This window comes from Diachasmimorpha longicaudata, chromosome 6, assembly GCF_034640455.1.
Source record: "Diachasmimorpha longicaudata isolate KC_UGA_2023 chromosome 6, iyDiaLong2, whole genome shotgun sequence".
NCBI lineage: Eukaryota > Metazoa > Arthropoda > Insecta > Hymenoptera > Braconidae > Diachasmimorpha > Diachasmimorpha longicaudata.
In genome coordinates, this window is record NC_087230.1 from 3,017,946 (window position 1) to 3,036,770 (window position 18,825).

The following is an 18,825-nucleotide window of genomic DNA, read 5'->3' on the forward strand; positions in this document are numbered from 1 at the left end:
CTCGTGGCTAGAATGGGATGAGAGAGAAGGGGAACTAAGGCAAAGAGAGGAAAGAGGAAGAGAGAGGGAGGGGAAACCCTTTTAAAAAATGGGCTAGGGATAGGAGGGAGATTCCCGAAGTACTCTCAATTACACACTGGAACGTAGAAAATATGGGGAATATAGGGAAGAACGAGGAATGGTGGAAAGAAATGGACGTAGTGGCATTTCAGGAGACGCATCAAGAGGAGAAGGGAATGGAGAAAATAATAGAGAGGCTGAATAGAGATTTTGAGTGGTTCGGGAAAGGAGCAGTAAGGGAGAAAGCACGAGGAAAGGCAAGCGGAGGACACCTGATGGGGGTGAGGAAATCACTAGAGGCAGAATGGAAAGTAAAAGAGTGGGAATATGGGCTAAGGCTGAAAATAAGGGAAAGAAAGACGGATAGGCGATATGCGATAATAAGCATATATAATAATAATAGGAAAAATGTAAACAAAGTGCTGAGGGGGCTGGGGGAAGTATTAGAGAAAAGGGAAGAGGAACAGGAAAGGATAATTATAATGGGAAATTTTAACGCAAGGATTGGAGAAATGCAGAGAGTGGCAGAAGGAGGAATGGAACAAATAGGCGAGTTCAAAGAAAGAAGATCGCAGGACAAGACGACAAGGAATGTGGGGAAAAGGTTAATAAGCTGGTGTGAGAAACAGGCTCCCGCAGGGGGTGTGACGACCTCGCGGACCCTCAGTCGAACTTGGTGTAAGGATTGCGATCCCCCTTTTGGGGGGTCTCAATAATTATACCAAAGGGAGGTTACGGGTGCCGGGTGAACCCCTGTGCCCAAGGGGGGTTTCGGTGGGGGAGGGTCGCGCATTGGGTCAGGGTGGGGTGGGCCGGACTTTGGGAGACGCGAGGGAGGGCGAAATCGGCTGGTGGAGGGGTGGTTCCACGTGGTGGAGGGCGAAAGCGGCGGGTGGTGGGGCGGGAGACCTACCTACTGGGGGGTTCGGAGGGGGCGGGTCGCGGATTGGGTCACGGGGGGGTGGGCCGGACTTCGGGAGACGCGAGGGAGGGCGAAATCGGCTGGTGGAGGGGTGGTTCCACGTGGTGGAGGGCGAAAGCGGCGGGTGGTGGGGCGGGAGACCTACCTACTGGGGGGTTCGGAGGGGGCGGGTCGCGGATTGGGTCACGGGGGGGTGGGCCGGACTTCGGGGGACGCGAGGGAGGGCGAAATCGGCTGGTGGAGGGGTGGCTCCACGTGGTGGAGGGCGAAATCGGATGGGGGAGGGGTGGTTCCACGCGTGGGTGGGGGTTCGGGGGGACAGGATGCTTCGCAGTGCGAAGGGCATGGACACTGCGGTTCTCGCAAGTGGTTCCAGCCACGAGCTAGTAGTCGGAACCTCCCGCAACGGTGGAGGCCGGCGAAAACGCGACGCCACACGTGGGGGTTGGGTCAGGGGGAGTGGGTGGGTATCCCTCGGAAAAGGGACGGTTCGCAGGGCGGTGCGGGGGAGGGGGGACTGGCTGCTTCGCAATGCGAAGGGCATGGACATTGCGGTTCTCGCAACTTGTTCCAGCCACGCGTTAGTAGTCGGAACCTCCCGCAACGGTGGAGGCCGGCGAAAACGCGACGCCACACGTGGGGCTGGGTCTCAGGAGGAGTGGGTGGGTATCCCTTGGGAAAGGGACGGTTCGCGGGGTGGGTAGTCGGGTGGAATGGGTGGGTTCCCCCTTTCTGTGGGTCTGCTCCCTCTCTGCTCCTCTTTCGAGGGGAGTCGAGGCGGAGCACTCCATCAGCGCCTCCACCGGGCCCCGATCCGAGCTCCCCAGCTCGGCGGGAACCGGAAGGCCCCCTCCCAGGGACGGCGCCCAGCGTCCCGAGCTACCCAGCTCGGTGCCGCGGGGAACCACCCCATCTAATCCTTAACCCTCTTATTTTTACTTTTTGTTTTTACTTTTCAGCTTTTCAGCTCCTGCCTTTTGGCACGGCCGGCGACCGTCTCGTCACACTTCAACCATGGCAGAGCATCTTTGTAAATCTATTCCGGAGGCTAAACTGCCCCCGATCGGATCTCCGGGGGGGCACAATGATGCGTCCGTCGTGCGGCGAAGTCTGCGCATCGCTTCCCAGCATGCCAGAGGACCACCTACAGCGACGACATCGAGGGACCCAAGGAGGGTGGTGCCCTCAAGGGTTCGTAGTCGCCCGCCGTGCGCCGGGGTACTGCCCTCCCGACGAGGGAAACGTTCCAGCCTTCGTGCGTAGCTTTCCGTCGTCATATATCCGCGCCAGCTATTTTCCTTAGATGTCCTAAGTAGCCTGGTATACGATCGCAGGACTACACGATACCTGCTCTGTTTAATTTTTCGAGCGTCAGGGTTAGTCTCCCTTCGGTAGCCGTTTCGGAGACGACTGACCAGTTTGCGTTTGCTGGTCAGCTCCTCGGTCCACCACGGATTCGCGCGACGGTAATGTCTGCGGCGCGGCATCGAATCTTGGCAGGCTTTGGTGAGTACGTCACCCAGTACTTCTGCCATTCTCTCAACATCCGCTGTGGAATCCAGCGGATGGTCAACGAGTTTCTCATGGGCCTCCCCATCGAGGGTCGCCTCGAACGTTTCCCAGTCGGCCCGACGAACGTTGAACCGCATGGTAGAGCCCTCGCCGACTCCCGAGTTATTGACGCGCTGTGAGGAACTCCGGATCGCTAAACGAAAGAAAACCGACGTGTGGTCACCGGTGGACCACTCGTCCTCCAACCTCCATGCACGTATGAATTTATACATGCCAGGAGTGGCCAGTGTGACGTCGATGAACGACGTACCTGTGGCACTCCTGAAGGTTGGGCCCTGCCTAGCATCATTCGCGACGCGGAGACCGAAAGACTCGATGAGCTCACCCAGGAGGACACCACGGTCAGTGGTCCTGGGGCTCCAAAGGGAGTGTTGGGCATTGGAATCGGGCGCCACCAGAACGCGGCGACCCCTGAGACAGCTGAGAACCTTTTCAAGCTGCCTCAGGTGGATTTCTATGTCGTCCGAGTATTGAAAATAACTGGAGACGACGAAGAAGGATCCACCGGGGACGCGGGCTTCAGCACAGATGCCATGTGCTGTACTAAGTTGGGACACGTAAGCAATCTCCACGATGGAGTTACACGCAACGACGGCCGCCCACGGTCGCTCCGTTGAGCACGCGGCAATACGTATTCCGAGTCCTAGGCCGCGGATGGCCTAGGTGTTCGCCTCACGAATGGCATACGGCTCTTGGAGCAACAATATGTCCAGACGCTCTTTGCGAATTAGCTGGAAGACCTCCCCGGTTACTGCAATTGAGCGGGACATGTTCAATTGCAGTATTCTAACGTCGCGTTGCGCGCCCGGTCCCTCGATCGTGGGGGTCCGGCCAGGGTGACTTATTGGAACGGGGGGTACCGGTGAGCCTCCGGTCGCGACGCGATGACTATCGATCCTACTTAAACTAACGTGGCACTCGCGAACCCTACCTAATAATTGAGTGGACTCACCGATTGATGTTCTTGAAGATCCGTGCGTTGGCTGGCTCGGCTGCGCAGTCAATCCTTCGTCCTCTGCGACGTCATCTGGGATAGCACGAAGGCTGGAACCTTTCCCTCGTCGGGAGGGCAATACCCCGGCGCACGGCGGGCGACTACGAACCGGTGAGGGCACCACCCTCCTTGGATCCCTCGTTGTAGTCGCTGACGGTGTTCCTCTGGCATGCTGGGAAGCGATGCGCAGACTTCGCCGCACGACGGACGCATTATTGTGCCTCCCCGGAGATCCGATTGGGGGCAGTTTAGCCTCCGGAATAGATTTCCAATAATGCTCTGCCATGGTTGAAAGTAGACGATACGGTCGCCGGCCGTGCCAAAAGGCAAGAGCTGAAAAGCTGAAAAGCAAAACAGAAAGTGAAAATAAGAGGATTAAGGATTAAATGGGGCGGTTCCCCGCGGCACCGAGCTGGGTAGCTCGGGATGCTGGGCACTGTCCCTGGGAGGGGCCTTCCGGTTCCCGCCGAGCTGGGTAGCTCGGATCGGGGCCCGGGGGAGGCGCTGCGGGAGAGCTCCACCTCGACTCCCCTCAAAAGAGGAGCAGAGAGGGAGCAGACCCACAAAAAGGGGGAACCCACCCGTTGGACCCGACGACCCACCCCGCGACCCGTCCCTTTCCCGAGGGATACCCACGTACTCCCCCTGAGACCCAGCCCCACGTGTGTGGCGTCGCGTTTTCGCCGGCCTCCACCGTTGCGGGAGGTTCCGACTACTAACGCGTGGCTGGAACTACTTGCGAGAACCGCAGCGTCCATGCCCTTCGCACTGCGAAGCAGCCTGTCCCCCCGAACCTCCACCCACGCGTGGAATTACCCCTCCACCAACCGATTCCGCCCTTCACCACGTCGAACCACCCCTCCACCAGCCGATTTCGCCCTCCCTCGCGACTCCCGAAGTCCGGCCCGCCGCACCGTGACCCGATCCGCGACCCTCCCCCTCCGAACCCCCCAGTAGGTAGGTCTCACACCCCTCCACCCGCCGATTCCGCCCTCCACCACGTGGACCCACCCCTCCACCCGCCGATTACGACATCCCCCGCGACTCCCGGAGTCCAGCCAACCCCTCCGTGACCCAATCCGCGACCCTCCCCCACCGAACCCCCCTCTGGGCACAGGGGTTCACCCTGCATCCGTAACCCCCCTTTGGTATAATTATTGAGACCACCCAAAAGGGGGATTCCAATCCTTACACCAAGTGCGACTCAGGGTCCGCGGGGTCGTCACACCCCGTGTGTAAGGGCGGTTTTACCCGCCATTACACGCCCTGCGGGATCTCAAAAAAACTACTGCGCGAATGGCGCTTTTTTTCTAATAAAAATACTCGTCTCAATGGGCCTGATCTACACCAATCAAAATATCAGCATTCGTTCCCATGAGATTCCTTGACACCGCCGCTTTCTGGTTTTATCATCAACGATTTGGTATGCATGATAAATAAATGACCAAAAAATTGAGATAGCGAGTTAAAATTTAGTACACTTGTAGCTTTCACAACATTGCGTGTTTGTGTTATGGGTGGGCCTGAACGGCAGAGCGGTCCCCGAAATATTTGCTTGGATAAGATCGGTTAGCTTTTCCTATTTCAACTCTTCTATTAATTATTGTTTTCCGTTTTTTTCTATGCGATACTGATGGCATATATTTTATTTTTTACCCTTAAAAACTGTAGATTCCAAATGAAATACAAAAGGCCCTATGCTACTCCGAAGAGGTCTTCAAATCGGAAGCCGTGGTCAATGTCTTTGGGTAATAAACGAGGAAGACCATTCAATAGTCAATTCCAAATGGCGGTATACTCTGTTTATTGTTTTAATGAAGAGGAGCAGCGACCAGGCCAATGCATAATCCCTTTGCAGCAACCCAGGTACTAATACTGGTTCCTTCATTTTTGTCCTCAACAATGGTTGCCTCCTGTTGCAAACCTAGTTCAGAGGCGACCTTTGAAAAATTTCCTGAAAAATACATATTTTTCATGTTTTTCAAAAAGTTTCAAACCCTATTTTTCCTTAATCACGGTACAGTCTAATTCTATCTTATTATGTAAGCTGTACATTTGTTTCCACTACTTATACTAATACGAAACATGTAATAACACTGTATGTGCATCCGTAATAGTGAGGGGTCGAAAATATACTAATTACTATAGTAATTTGATGATTGATCCAGTACTTGATAAATTAGTCATCGTGTATTTCACGTTTTCTCCGATTTATGGAAGAAAAAAAGTAATTTAGGATGTTTGCGGGAAATTACGATGCAAATACCAGAAGTCTGATCATGCAACACAATTAAAAATTGGAATTTTCCTCGAATACTTCCTGACATAATTTTTTTACTTTTCTGTGTGTATAGCATGCTTAACCGAGTGTTGACTAATCCCCTTTTCTATTCCCACAATCTTCTATTGCATGTTTGCACGCACGTATTCTGTAGAGAGAGAACCTCGAAAATGCTGAGAATATCCCTCCCTTCTATTACGAAAATTATGCAGCATGCTGAGACAGGTGAACCATTTTCGACCCCAGGGAAAGTCAGGCATCGGACTGCACCCAAACTCACCATTAGTGATGTAATTTATGAGCATGCAGAGAAACGTAAGAGTAGAGAATTTGTAATGTTTGTGTAGTCCTATTGCAAAAGTTCGGTACTATTTTAACACAATAACTATATGAAGATTCGCCCCATTTCTTCTGAGGCATTTCAACTTTTCTAGAACGTATTTTACCACTTTAAGGGGGAGAATTTATTCAATGTTATAAAATACTTTATGTACAAAGAAAATTCTCCTTCACGAACATTTCATTATAAACTAATCGTTTTCTTTTTCGGGGTTGGACATCAAACGAGTCAACGTTATCTTGTGTATGCAAGGATGAATGATATATTAACTTTTTTATGCAGGTGAACCATTGACCATCGAAAAGTTGCTGCAGGTCATTGCGTATGTTCCTCCTTCATTTATTAGTTGATCTTTTGAAATTTGAATGAGCATAGTAGTATCATAAACTTTATTTTCAAGATCGAAGGAAATCGCTTTTACCGGAGAAAAAATGACGCTGAAAAAAGTCCTTCATCAGATTGGGTTCACCTACTGTAAGCGTGATGGTACTAGGTACCTCAAAGAACAGCCATACATCGCTTACAGAAGGATCCAGTTCCTCAAAAAAAAAATGAGCCGTCATGGGACGCCTGGCAGATGTGAAACATCGTGTGTGTACAAGTAATATGCATAAAAGATAATATTATTACAGGAATTAAATATAGCCTAATGAAAAAATGAAGTATTACGAGATTCTTACAGTAAATGGTAACTTTATTTAATAAACATTTATTTACATGATATAAAAATTCGATATTAGTATCAAGTTGCCACAATTTAAATATTTTCATCTGTGGCTTCAATAATAGTTATATTCGATTTTTCCTCTGCCGGTATTACTGTGACGATTGGTCGATGATAACTAAAGTACGTTACAAAAGTATTGGATGAAACACCATCAAGATATCTCACAAATACAGCATCTATTGTTGTTCCATATTTGGTAGTAGATTCTTTTGGATCGTTATTGATTTGCCATTGAAATTCTTTTTGAAGAAATGTCATTAATGGCATTGATTCAGCTCTTGCAAAATTTACACTGAAATATGCAGCTAAAAATAATGGTAGTTTATGTTTATTCGCTTTAAGAATTATTGAACCTGTTTGACTATAAGGAAATAACCTTTCATGTAAAAATGAAATGAGATGATCCATTTTGTTATTAGGTGAAATGTATATTACAATCATAATTAATTCACTTCCGTCTTGTAGTTTAACATGTGAAGAACACACATTTCCAATAGATGCAATAGTTTAAAATAGTCTGGTACTATTCGATTAATAAAGTCTGACACAACATTGATAGTATGCCTTGTGTTTAACTGATCAGGGTGACGTCCAGTTTCAATAATAATATTTTGTGATCCTTCTGATGATTGTTGGGAACTGAAATATTTAAAACAATATGATATTGAAATACACAAAAAAAAAAAATTTAAGTGTGGCTTCAATATACTCATGAACTCAAATCTTAGTTAATTATTGCAATATATGACTAAAGATTTGCAAGTATAAATTTTATTAATAAATTTTTCTATATTAATTCCTTCATGAATAATAAAAGAATCCTTAATTGAAGATAATATTAATATAATTTATATAAATTATTAATATGATTAATATGAATATAATTAATTAAATATAAAAATATAATAATTACATTTATGGAGACTTGAAAAATACGATCTACTTACTGATGACTTGGTAGTATACCATAGTGTAGTTTCACTTTCTTTGCACAAGGTTGATCACTTTGATCTTCTGAGTTATCACTGTCACACATATTTTATTGTCAAAAATTAAAATGAAAAATTAAATAAAACGCAGGTTATGTGTACCGTAGTAAACAACAACGTCGAACTGAGTGAGAAGCCACGCCGTACACTCTACTACACAGAATATAGATAGGCATACCTTAGTATAGCCTGGCGAATGCTCGCCACGGCAAGTATCGCCAGGCCAACGATTCAGTTTAGGGGTGCGCCTATAGATGTTTCACATCAAAAATGAAGCATCTCATTGACGAAGGCAAGCCGATTGTCTACCAAGATGAGACTTGGACATATCGACGAGGAACAGGGAAGTCGAAAGAGTGGCAGGACAGTGATGTCTGGAGCCAGGAATGAAAAAATCTCAGTCAGGAATGATTCGACTGGTGACCGGTACCTGATCTGTCATGCTGGCGGGAGGAGTGGTTTGGTTCCGGAATGCTCGCTATTCTACCGTACAGCTGTCAAACCAAGACCAGATGACGATTATCATGGTGACATGAATGGAGGACTATTCCAGAAATGGTTCAAGGAAAGACTTGTCCCCAACATACGGGAGCCATCGATAATCGTCATGGACAATGCATCGTATCACTTCCAACGAGTAGGTCTATTTTTACGGCGCGCAAGATTTTGTAGATAATGAAATAAAGAAATGGAACAGGTGTTGGTCGATGGAGAATTTGATTCTCCATAGAGCAGCTTAAGTTCAATCCTTCATGATAATTACAAGGAGAGAGAGCAATTTTAATACCAGCCCGAATCATCGGAGGTCAGTATGTATTATTCACGGTGTCCGGAAATTCAGCGTCTAAATGTTACCTCGAACTTGGGGGTGGCGTTCTGGATCGAAAGCTCCCGAGCAACTTTGCGATCAGCCGCGCCCTCTTCAATATTTTGGGGGATGATTTTGACCAATTAGGAGTGCGAGAAACCAGAACGCACGACGGTGAATACAGCAGGAATGTGTCCCTCCTCCCTTTATCAATATTAAGGGGTAAAACCAAGGACGATCGACGGAGGATTTACTTCCCCAACGAATGCCCTTGGTGTCATTACTTAATATTAATTAGGGGAGCAGTTATCTATTTTTAAGTGGCGAGCCGGCGAATGGAGATTGAAATCTCCACAATTTTCGTCCTTGTCGGCATGTGACCCGTGGTTTTTCTTGTGAAATAATGACGATTAGGGGATGAAATGGGTATCAATCGATGTGGAATTTAATTCCCCAGCGAATGCCTTTGGTTTCATCACTTAATATTAATTAGGGGAGAAGCATCACCCGCCTATTCAACTCACCGTCGTGCGTCTGGTGATTCCGCGCCCCTGATTCGTTGAACTTCAACCCCGAATAAGTTGAAGAGGGTGAGTCTGATCTTCAAGTTGCTCATAACTTTTCGATTCAGAATTCCATCCTCATCTTTGTTTCGAAGTTTAGACGTTGGGTTTTGAGACAACCTGTATTGATTGCTGCCTTTGTTACCGAGATTAAAGAATGCGACAATTTTGTTTATTTTCCGCTCCTTGTTTCCTTTGCAGGTACATCAAAATCCTACGCAAAAATGGACAATTGCCCAGATCCAGAAGTGGTTGGATGATCATAACATTAGTTATGAACCAGGGACTACCAAAAAGGAGTTATTGGTCATTGTTCAACTCAACAAGCCTGAAGTTCGTTACCAACTGGATGATTATGTTGCGAAATATACTGATCATGAGATTGTTCGTTTGCCTCCATACCATTCAATCTATAATCCGATTGAAATGGTTTGGTCACAAATGAAGCGATATTATGATAAGAATATTGGTCGCAACAATGATTATTCACACAAAATGGCTGAAACGATCTGGGCAGAGGCATTGGCATGCGTTTCTGTAGAGCAATGGGAAAACTATTGCCGTTATACTGGAACCAGAATCTTGGAGGACTATGCTCGAGAGGTATCAGATGACTGTAATAGAGAAGCCTATCAGATCCAAATTGTTTGTGATGAGGATGACGATGACAATGGTGATGACGATGGTGAAGATGGTGCTGACGCAGATAATTTCACCGGAATGCAAGTGACCGTCGACCTTGATTCACGGATTTATAATTCAGCTTCTTTGGAGATGAATCTGGGATCGGTTCGTCGATCCTTGTTAACTGCGTTTGAATCGGAAATGGTATCTATCGAGGAATCCATTCAATAAAAGAAATATTGTGAGAGAAACATTCACGTGATTGTGATGAAAATCACTATTTCAGCTGGCAGATCCACCCCAAAGTGATGAAGACATGGTAGCAGGTATTCAGATGGAAACTGATTCCGCAGACCATTCTGTATTACCTGCGATTCCTCCATCGGATTCGACAAATTGTTCCCCGAGGAGTTTAGATTATGTGAGCTCGCGTAACCTCTCAGATTTTAAATGAAATTTCGGCCCTTGATGCCTATAACATAGTGACATTTGGGAATACCGATTAAAGCGGAAGGGTGAATATATTTTGTTTCAAGGAATCTCAAAAAGTTAATGAAGTCGGGATGGAATGCAGCAGGCCGTCAAGAGCCATCACGGATTCTGTGCTGGTACGAATACCAGATCCAGAAAAAGATCGAAGACCTCACTGGTCCTCATTGATGGACAGAAAAGGAGTTGTAGAATTGGCAACATCGATGAATGGGGTATTACTTCACCAGTCTGCCAGATTTCACCAGGCCCACGAACGTTTTCCGGTAGAGCGCAGAAATTCCCAGTGGACACCAAATGCGGTGGTGGCGATAGCAGTGCTACTTGGATCCCAAGTTAATGTTACACGAGATCTTCTGGATCAGATCTTGATAGATGGTGACAGACTTTATGTTGACTCACGAACTGAGAGAAGCATCGTTTATCAACCTCTATCACCAGAAGATCTCCAAAACAGATTCACGGCATGTGGTCACGCGTTTACCATCGGTGTTTATTTGAATTCTCAAGGGTTTCTGTCTTCAGAAACTACCCTACACGAGATCAGTGAAAGTATCTCGTCAAATGCCGCTGTTTCTCAGCACGAACTTGAGCGGACAGGGTTTTTATATATTTCGGAAGGCAAAACGGTTGCTTATATCATTTCTCCACAAAATCCCAATTGTACTCGCCAATATTTTTATTTGTTCAATCTACATGCAGTAGACAACAATAATCATTTCCCTCGAAGTGCCAGAAAAGGAGCCGCAAGATTATTCCGATGCCTGTCAGCGAATGACCTGGCTCAGCTTCTGCTGACCCAAAATTATGCCAGAAGGAATGGATGGCAAATGTATAGAATTAAAATTGAAAACAGTACGAAATAGTATATTTAGTAACGGACCTGAATAAGGTTTTTTTAGCAATGGTTAAACATACTATTTTTAATAAAGTTCATATTATAATTTATCAAATGTGTAACACGAGGTTTTTTAATTATCATTTTTCAAATTTTTTGGCAGGGTAAAAGGTTTGTTGTGGGAGAACTTATTTATTTATGAGCGGCGGTTTTTTTATTGAAAAACTGAAGATTAGGGGCTGAAATCGCTATCAATCGACGGGAAATTACATTCCCCAGCGAATGCCCTTGGTTTCATCCCTTCATATAAATTAGGGGAGAAGTTATGAATTTGTAAACGGCGAGTCGGCGATTGGAGAGTGAAATCTCCATGATTTTCACCCTTGTCAGCATGTTTCCCGCCGTGTTCCTTTTAAAATAATGAAGATTCAGGGTTGAAATGCTCTCCAGGAGATTGAGTGATAACTGGATGCAGTAGTAAGCTACATATTTTTAATAATTGTTTAGTAAACTTGGTAGATCCCTTTAAAATAATATCGCTCTTTAGCGCCCTTCCATAAAGTTTTCTCTTTTTTTTTCATTATTTTTCATGTCCATTCAAGTGGTTCCCACAACGCAAAATTAGTCCCAAACGTTAATGTATTTTAAGTTAAAAAGATAAAATTTTTCCAAAAGTTGACGTTCGTTAGATAGTCCGCGCGGGCCTTAATTTATATTGTTTTTGTGGCGATGCCGAATGGATCTTTATGACGAATTAAATTAAATATTTGTTTATATATACATATATTATATTATATCCTTACATATTAATGAAACAAGGCAGAAATAACGAAATGCAATAATTATCTTAATTTTCTCAGCCCCGGACCGCTCTATAAACGAGACGAAGGAGACGGTTTGAGTCACCTACTGAGCGCGTCGCCAGGTGGCGGATAGGGGGAAAGCCGGAGTATGAGTGGCACCTCGGGACCAGAGACAGGAGGCTGAAAAGAGCACCTGAATCTGGATTTCTGGGGCACACTTCAGATACCGGCTAGCGACGGCTATAACGTCGACCTACGGGAGTAAAGACCCGTCAGGAAGACCCAAGGCATCGCCGCGGACCAGACTCCCCAAGCAAAGGTGGATGTAATCGTGCCGAGGGCTGAATGGCACTGGGGTACAGTGTCTGGAACGATACCCTTGGGGAACCTGGCAGCACCCCATTGTATCCATGCCTTACTCCCGCATCCAGGCTCTGCGGGGGTGGACTTTCTCTTCCTGGATACTCGTGGGAATAACATGGACCCAAATACTAATAAAAATTTTAACGCCGATGACAGTGCCCTCTCTGAGGGAACGACAGAGGCTTGTAGGGCAGAGGAGCTGATGATCTGCGCTAGGGCCCCGGAAAGGGAACAAGCGCAGATGGAGGTAGAGGGGGAGCCAGCCTCAGAGGGGCCTACCAGTGGTGGGCCCGCTGTCGCTGACCCTACCCAGGGGAAGAGAAGAAAGGGTAGGACGGGCGCGGAGAAGCACAGAGCCCGCCAGGCTAGGCTGAAAACCGAGGCATCGCGGGATCAGCAATCCCCGCAGGTAATGACCGCGTCTGAGGGTAAGGAGGAACAGGGGACAGGGCCCAAGAGGCCCAGGTCCTCCGGTTCCACTCCCACGGATGTGGCCATGCCCGCGAAGAGAGCGCGGGCGATGGAAGGACTGGGAGCAGTTTCCTTCAGAGAGGCGGCGAAGGGTGGAGGCAGGGTGGCCGTAGTGCCAACTGGCCATCCCGAGCTGTCCCTGACAAGGGAGCAGGCCAATCTGGTCCAGGAGGCGCTGGTGACAGCACTGTTCGGGGCTGACCTAGACGGTCAGCTTCCGAGCTTTGATGGCCACTGGTTTGATGATGGCGTGCTGTGGGTGGCATGCACGGATAGTCAGTCGAAAGACTGGCTGAAGACTGTGGTGCCCACCCTGGTACCCTGGGAAGGGGCCTCCCTTATCCGAGTGTATAAGGAAGCGCTCCAAAAGCTAATTAGGGTTACGGCCTTTCTCCCGGGAAAACCCGTGGGAGCGGCTGTGGCCCTTGAGAGGCTCGGACTGCAGAACCGGACCCTCTCCACTGGTAAGTGGAGAGTCTGGGACTGCTGAAACGGGTATGAAGGACTCAACCTAGTGTTGGGTGTGGACCCTAAGTCCCTAGAGGTCCTGAAGGGTCTGGGGATGGCCCCCTTCTACTGCCTCGGCCGGGCTTGTTTATACGAGACCCAGCGGAGAGCGGCGGGTGGAAAGGCGCCCCAGGCACAACGGGACTCTGGGAAAGCGGTCACTGACCAAAGTGGGTCAGGGACTGCAGGTGGTGGGGGTGGGCGGGAGGGAGCGTCAACTGGACCAGAGGGTCCGGAGGGTGCCCCTGTAACTGCCGGGGAAGGCGGCCGCGAGGGTGGGGCGCAGGAGAGCGAGGAAGGCTCCCTCTTACAGAGGGACCCCGTCGCTGTTGTACGACCTCCGCTGTGCGGACGTACCAAGGGCCGTAGAGGAAGGCCGCCTCTGGTGAGGGGGGGCCCAGCGGGAACTGGAAGGGGGTCTCAAGGGACCCTCAACTGGGCCCTGCCGAGCTCATCTCGCTCGGGGCAGGGAAGGGGGCCTACGGGCGAACCTTCCTAAAGGCCTACCAATGGCCAGGCGGACGAGGGGAGAAGGAGCAGAGGACGAGATGCGGGGAGACGGCTGTCTCACTGCTAGTCCACTGCTCCCAGATTAACTTGCAGCACTGCAAGGCTGCGACTGCCCTGCTGAGTCGCAGCCTCGCGGTAGAGCACAGAGACATATGTCTTAAACAAGAGCCCTGGCAACACGCAGGCTCGGTTAAAGGCTTATCTGGTGGCGAGGTGGAGCTATTCTATGCCCGGGGCGACTTGGGCCCCAGGGCCTGCATTGCTGTCAAAAGAGCGTGCGGAGCCAGAGGAATGGCTAACTTCTGCCACAGAGATTTGGTGGCGGTTGTCGTGAGACTTCGGGGGGAGGACGACGCGGAGGACATTGTGTTCTGCTCGGCTTACTTCCCGTATGACTCGCCTACACCACCACCCACTAGGGAACTGCGTGACTTGGTGAATCACTGCAGAGCCAAAAAGCTGCCTCTCATCATAGGGTGCGACGCAAATGCGCAGAACGTGGTGTGGGGCAGTGAAAGATGTAATGACAGGGGCACTGCTCTCCTGGAATTTATGGCAGACGTGGACCTGGAGATCCTAAATAGGGGCTCGAGGCCTACGTTTGTCACGTCTCGCTGTCAGTGTATCATAGACGTAACCATGTGCAGCCGCCGGCTGGCGGGGCGATGCAGGGACTGGAGAGTGGACCCGGAGGACACACTCTCCGACCATTGACGCATTAGATTGAGCATTAAGGGCTGTGCCAAACTACAGCAGGACCGCCTGCGCAGAAACCCAACGGCCACCGACTGGGATTCCTTTGAGAGGAACCTGGAGGAAAGGCTCAGGGTAGGACGCGTAAGGCCCTGCAGGAGGGACAGGTTGGAGGACGAGGTGGAGAGAATCCACGTTGCCCTAACCGACTCCTTCCAGATGGCATGCCCGGCTAAACGATGCAGACAAGGAAACAAAGTGCCTTGGTGGAGTCGCGAGCTGGACAGGCTGAGAAGCCAGCCCAGGAAACTCGGGAATCGAGCGCACAAAGCAAAGAGAGCCGAAGACTGGACTCTGTACAGAAATGTGCAGAGGGAGTACAAGAGGCTCATAAAACAATCAAAGGAGCTCACCTGGAGAACATACTGTGAGGAACTGGAGGCGCTTTCAAGCATCTCCAGGCGTCGCAGGGTCTTCTCGGGGGGCCCTGCACAAAGGCTGGGTGGAATCACGCTGACAAGCGGAGAGACCATCACAGAGCCGCGAAAGGTCCTTGAGCATCTGGTTCGCGCGCACTTTCCGGACTCTATTATAGAGCACCCAGGAGAGTGCCCTGAGACAGACTGGACGCGAACAGGAAGCGGCGCACCCGACTGGGAGCTAGCCGCAAAAATAGTAACGCTGGACAGGCTGCAATGGGCGGTGAACTCCTTCGAAATGTACAAGAGTCGGGGTCCGGATGGAATACATCCGGCCCTCTTGCGAAGAGGGGGTCCATTGCTGCTGCGCAGACTGATACCCGTATTTAGGGCCTGTCTAGCACTGGGCCATGTGCCCGGCAGGTGGCGGGAAGTCAGGGTTGTCTTTATCCCCAAACCGGGTAAATGCAGCTATGACAATGCGAAAGCCTACAGACCAATCAGTCTAAGCTCCTTCCTGTTGAAGACGCTGGAAAGGCTGGTCGACAGGCACATTAAGGAGGGGGCACTGAAGTCTAGCCAGATTTGCTCCTCACAACATGCTTACCAAGCTGGCAGATCTACTGAGACTGCGCTGTACCACTTGGTAGACACAATAGAAAATGCAAAGGAGAGAGGGGAGGACACCCTTGGTGTCTTTATAGACATCGAAGGGGCCTTCGAGAACACCTCCTTTGATACGATGGAGAGAGCGGCGGCATCTTTTGGGATTGAGGAGTCGGTCACCAAATGGATAGCCGTCATGCTCGGAACTAGAGTTGTCCACTCCACCCTTGGGGACAGTGCGGTAAGGGCTGTGACGGGGAGGGGCTGCCCGCAGGGGGGGGTAACTCCCTGCTGCTATGGCTCCTCGTTATCGACGGCCTCCTCACTGGACTCGAGGAGCTGGGGGTAAGGACAGTCCCATATGCAGATGATGTGGCACTGCTGGTAACTAGCAGGAACGCGAGCACGTTACATAGCAAAATGCAGAAAGCGCTGAATTATATTCAGCAGTGGTGCACATCGAAGGGCCTGAGGGTAAACCCAGGCAAGACGGAGATGGTGCACTTCACAAGCAAAAGGAGGGGTGCCGTCAAACCCCCCTCCATTTACAACACAGAACTGAAATTCTCTGGGGAAGTCAAATACCTAGGTATCCGGCTCGACAAGAAGCTCAGCTGGAAAAAGCATATCGCCGTGCAAACCAATAAGGTGAGTATGACATACTGGGCATGCAGGCCAATGTTCGGAAGCACATGGGGTCTAAGGCCGAGGATGGTCAAATGGATGTACACGGCCATAATGACCCTACAGCTTACACACGCAGCCGTAGTGTGGTGGTCGGCCTTGAATAAGGCCTGCCCCAGGAAAGCGGTGGACAGAGTAGGCAGGCTTGCGATGCTGGGCATAACAGGGGCCCTTCGAACGACCCCGAGCTCAGCATTGGAGGCCCTGCTTTTCATGCAACCGCCACACCTAATTATAAGGGATGAGGCGACACAAGCGGCTGCAAGACTGCGGCTGGAGGGAATGTGGAAGGGAGCCAGGAATCGGCATGCTAGTGTCCTCCGCACAGACAGAGAGCTGGAAGGGCTACTGTCGCGCGGTGCTGACGCCTGCAGACCCAGATGGCACTTTCACAGGAACTTCTCTGTCAACCTTAGATAGGGCGAATCCCCGTCAGGAAAGGACGCGGACTGGACGCCGCCCCAGGGGTTAGTCTGTTATACAGATGGATCTGGGGTGAGCGGACGAGCGGGGGTCTGGTCTGAGGGGCCCGCAATAGCGAAGGCCATCGGGCTGCACTCGCACGCAACCGTGCTCCAGACAGAGCTGGCTGCCCAGAGGACCTGCGCCAGGATGATCCTGGAGAGAGGGGACAAGGGTAAGAAGATCTTCATCTACTCAGACAGCAGACGCGCGCTGAGGGCAATACTCAAATATTAGTGTTGTTCAAAACTAGTGGGTGAATGCGTAGAGCTGATGGAGGAAATTGCCATCAACAATCGGCTAGAGGTGGCTTGGATTCCGGGCCACGCTGGCATCAGAGGCAATGAGAAAGCCGATGAGCTAGCTAAGAATGGAAGGGCCTCTCAGGGGGAAGTGGAGGGCGTAGGCGTGCACACCGACTTTGTGAAGGACTTGGTCAAGAAGCGTGGGGACAGGAGGATTGTGGTTAGGTGGGGCTCGGAAACGGGCGCCAGACACACGAAATCCCTCTTGGAAAGACCCACTAGGAAGATTGCAGAAGCTTTGTTAGGCCTGAACAGAGCTAAGCTCCGATCTATAGTGGGGCTTATCACTGGACACTGGCCCCTGGCTCTGTATTTATCGAGGATAGGCAAAGGGACTGACCCCCTATGCAAAAGATGCGGGTTGACGGAGGAGGATCCTCTTCACCTATGCACAAGATGCAGCGGGCTCGATGAAGTCAGATGGGACGTTTTTGGGTCTGCATGCATAGATATACATGTCGACAGGGACGGTATCAAGGGGACTCTATGAGTTAGCGCGTAGGGCACAGATACTTGAGACCAGCGACTAGACGGCTGCCTAGAGGCAGGGTGTAAAATGACCGGAAGGCTGATTACACCTCTAGACTTATGAGGGCCGTCTAACGGCAATAAAGTCAATAAAATCAATATATATATATATATAATATAGATTAATATAGCATAATAGATTGATTTTTGAAAAAAGATTACACTGCTAGTAATATATTGTTTAAACTAACTATATGGACAGTTGAATCTGAAATTGATTGCGAATTTTTAACATGGAAAATTCAAGTGAAATTATAACTGAATTTGCAACATATATCTGACAGTGTATACCCTATTTCAGGAAAAATTGATTCTAGGTTTAAGAATACACAATCAATTAAGAAAAAAACTCGTATCAAAGTACGAATGAATTAGTGATCTCGTAAAAATGACAAAATACTAGTAATTACCAATATTACAACATAAACCATAGAAAAGTACAAATAAAAGAACAATGAAGACCCATTTCGATCCGTTAAAATTCTATATAACTCATTCGTACGGAAATACGAATAAATAAATTAATAACAACTGAATCGCACAATTCCTTGCAGAGTTTATCGATATTGTCGCTTACTAATTGTTTTTCCTCTTCGGCAGCACTTCTACAGCTTTCCTTGGTACATTGTTCGAGCGCAGGGCCTATTTCTCTCTCATACCGTTTGGATAAATCAGTCGAAATTGTTGGTACATTCATACACGCGAGTAAATTATTCAGAGCCGGACATCCCATTCCAGCATGGAGAGTACCTGGGAAAGTAAATTTTTGATGAGATTTCCAGGTATTCTGAGATAAAAATGATCATAAAAAGGTTGATCACTTACCCAAAACTGCTTTGGTATTGACATCAGCGTGCTGATGAGAATTGTCAGTATTATGTATTTTTCCAGTGGGTACAATTGTCACTTTGTCGCACTTCTTGCATTCGATGGTGAAGATAGAGTTTAATCCCATTCGCTTTTCACTCTTCATATCTGACTGCCTGGGGAAAGATGATACAACAGACGATGCACGGGGCAGGAAATGGAGAATGGCTGGAGATGCTGAGAACGAACACAGAGGAAAAAAGGTGGCTGGAAAGAATGAATCAAATTACGGAGATCTGTAAACAGCAGGACATACAGACAGATTGGGAGAACGTGGAACGATCGAGCTTCTGCAACTACTATCGCGAGATTAAAGGGGACACAGAATTACAAAGCTACTGGAGAGATAATAAACTAAAGGTATGGCAAAAGACAGGGTGGGCAAGATGTAGATGTGGCA

At 48.9% G+C, this 18,825-nt stretch overlaps 2 protein-coding genes across 2 annotated transcripts; one reads left to right on the forward strand and one right to left on the reverse strand.

Moving 5' to 3' along the window:
• Nucleotides 1–5,270: 5,270 nt before the first annotated feature.
• LOC135163636 (uncharacterized) lies at nt 5,271–18,611 on the reverse strand. The gene is made up of 3 exons (XM_064123229.1): nt 18,384–18,611; nt 18,136–18,308; nt 5,271–5,502 (listed from the first exon to the last, which is right to left on the reverse strand). Exons 1-3 carry the CDS (start codon nt 18,529–18,531, stop codon nt 5,473–5,475), a joined length of 351 nt encoding a protein of 116 aa, XP_063979299.1. The 5' UTR covers nt 18,532–18,611; the 3' UTR covers nt 5,271–5,472.
• On the forward strand, nt 9,240–11,375 carry LOC135163454 (uncharacterized). The gene is made up of 5 exons (XM_064122904.1): nt 9,240–10,084; nt 10,167–10,301; nt 10,417–10,921; nt 11,072–11,224; nt 11,371–11,375. Exons 1-5 carry the CDS (start codon nt 9,683–9,685, stop codon nt 11,373–11,375), a joined length of 1,200 nt encoding a protein of 399 aa, XP_063978974.1. The 5' UTR covers nt 9,240–9,682.
• Nucleotides 18,612–18,825: the final 214 nt, after the last annotated feature.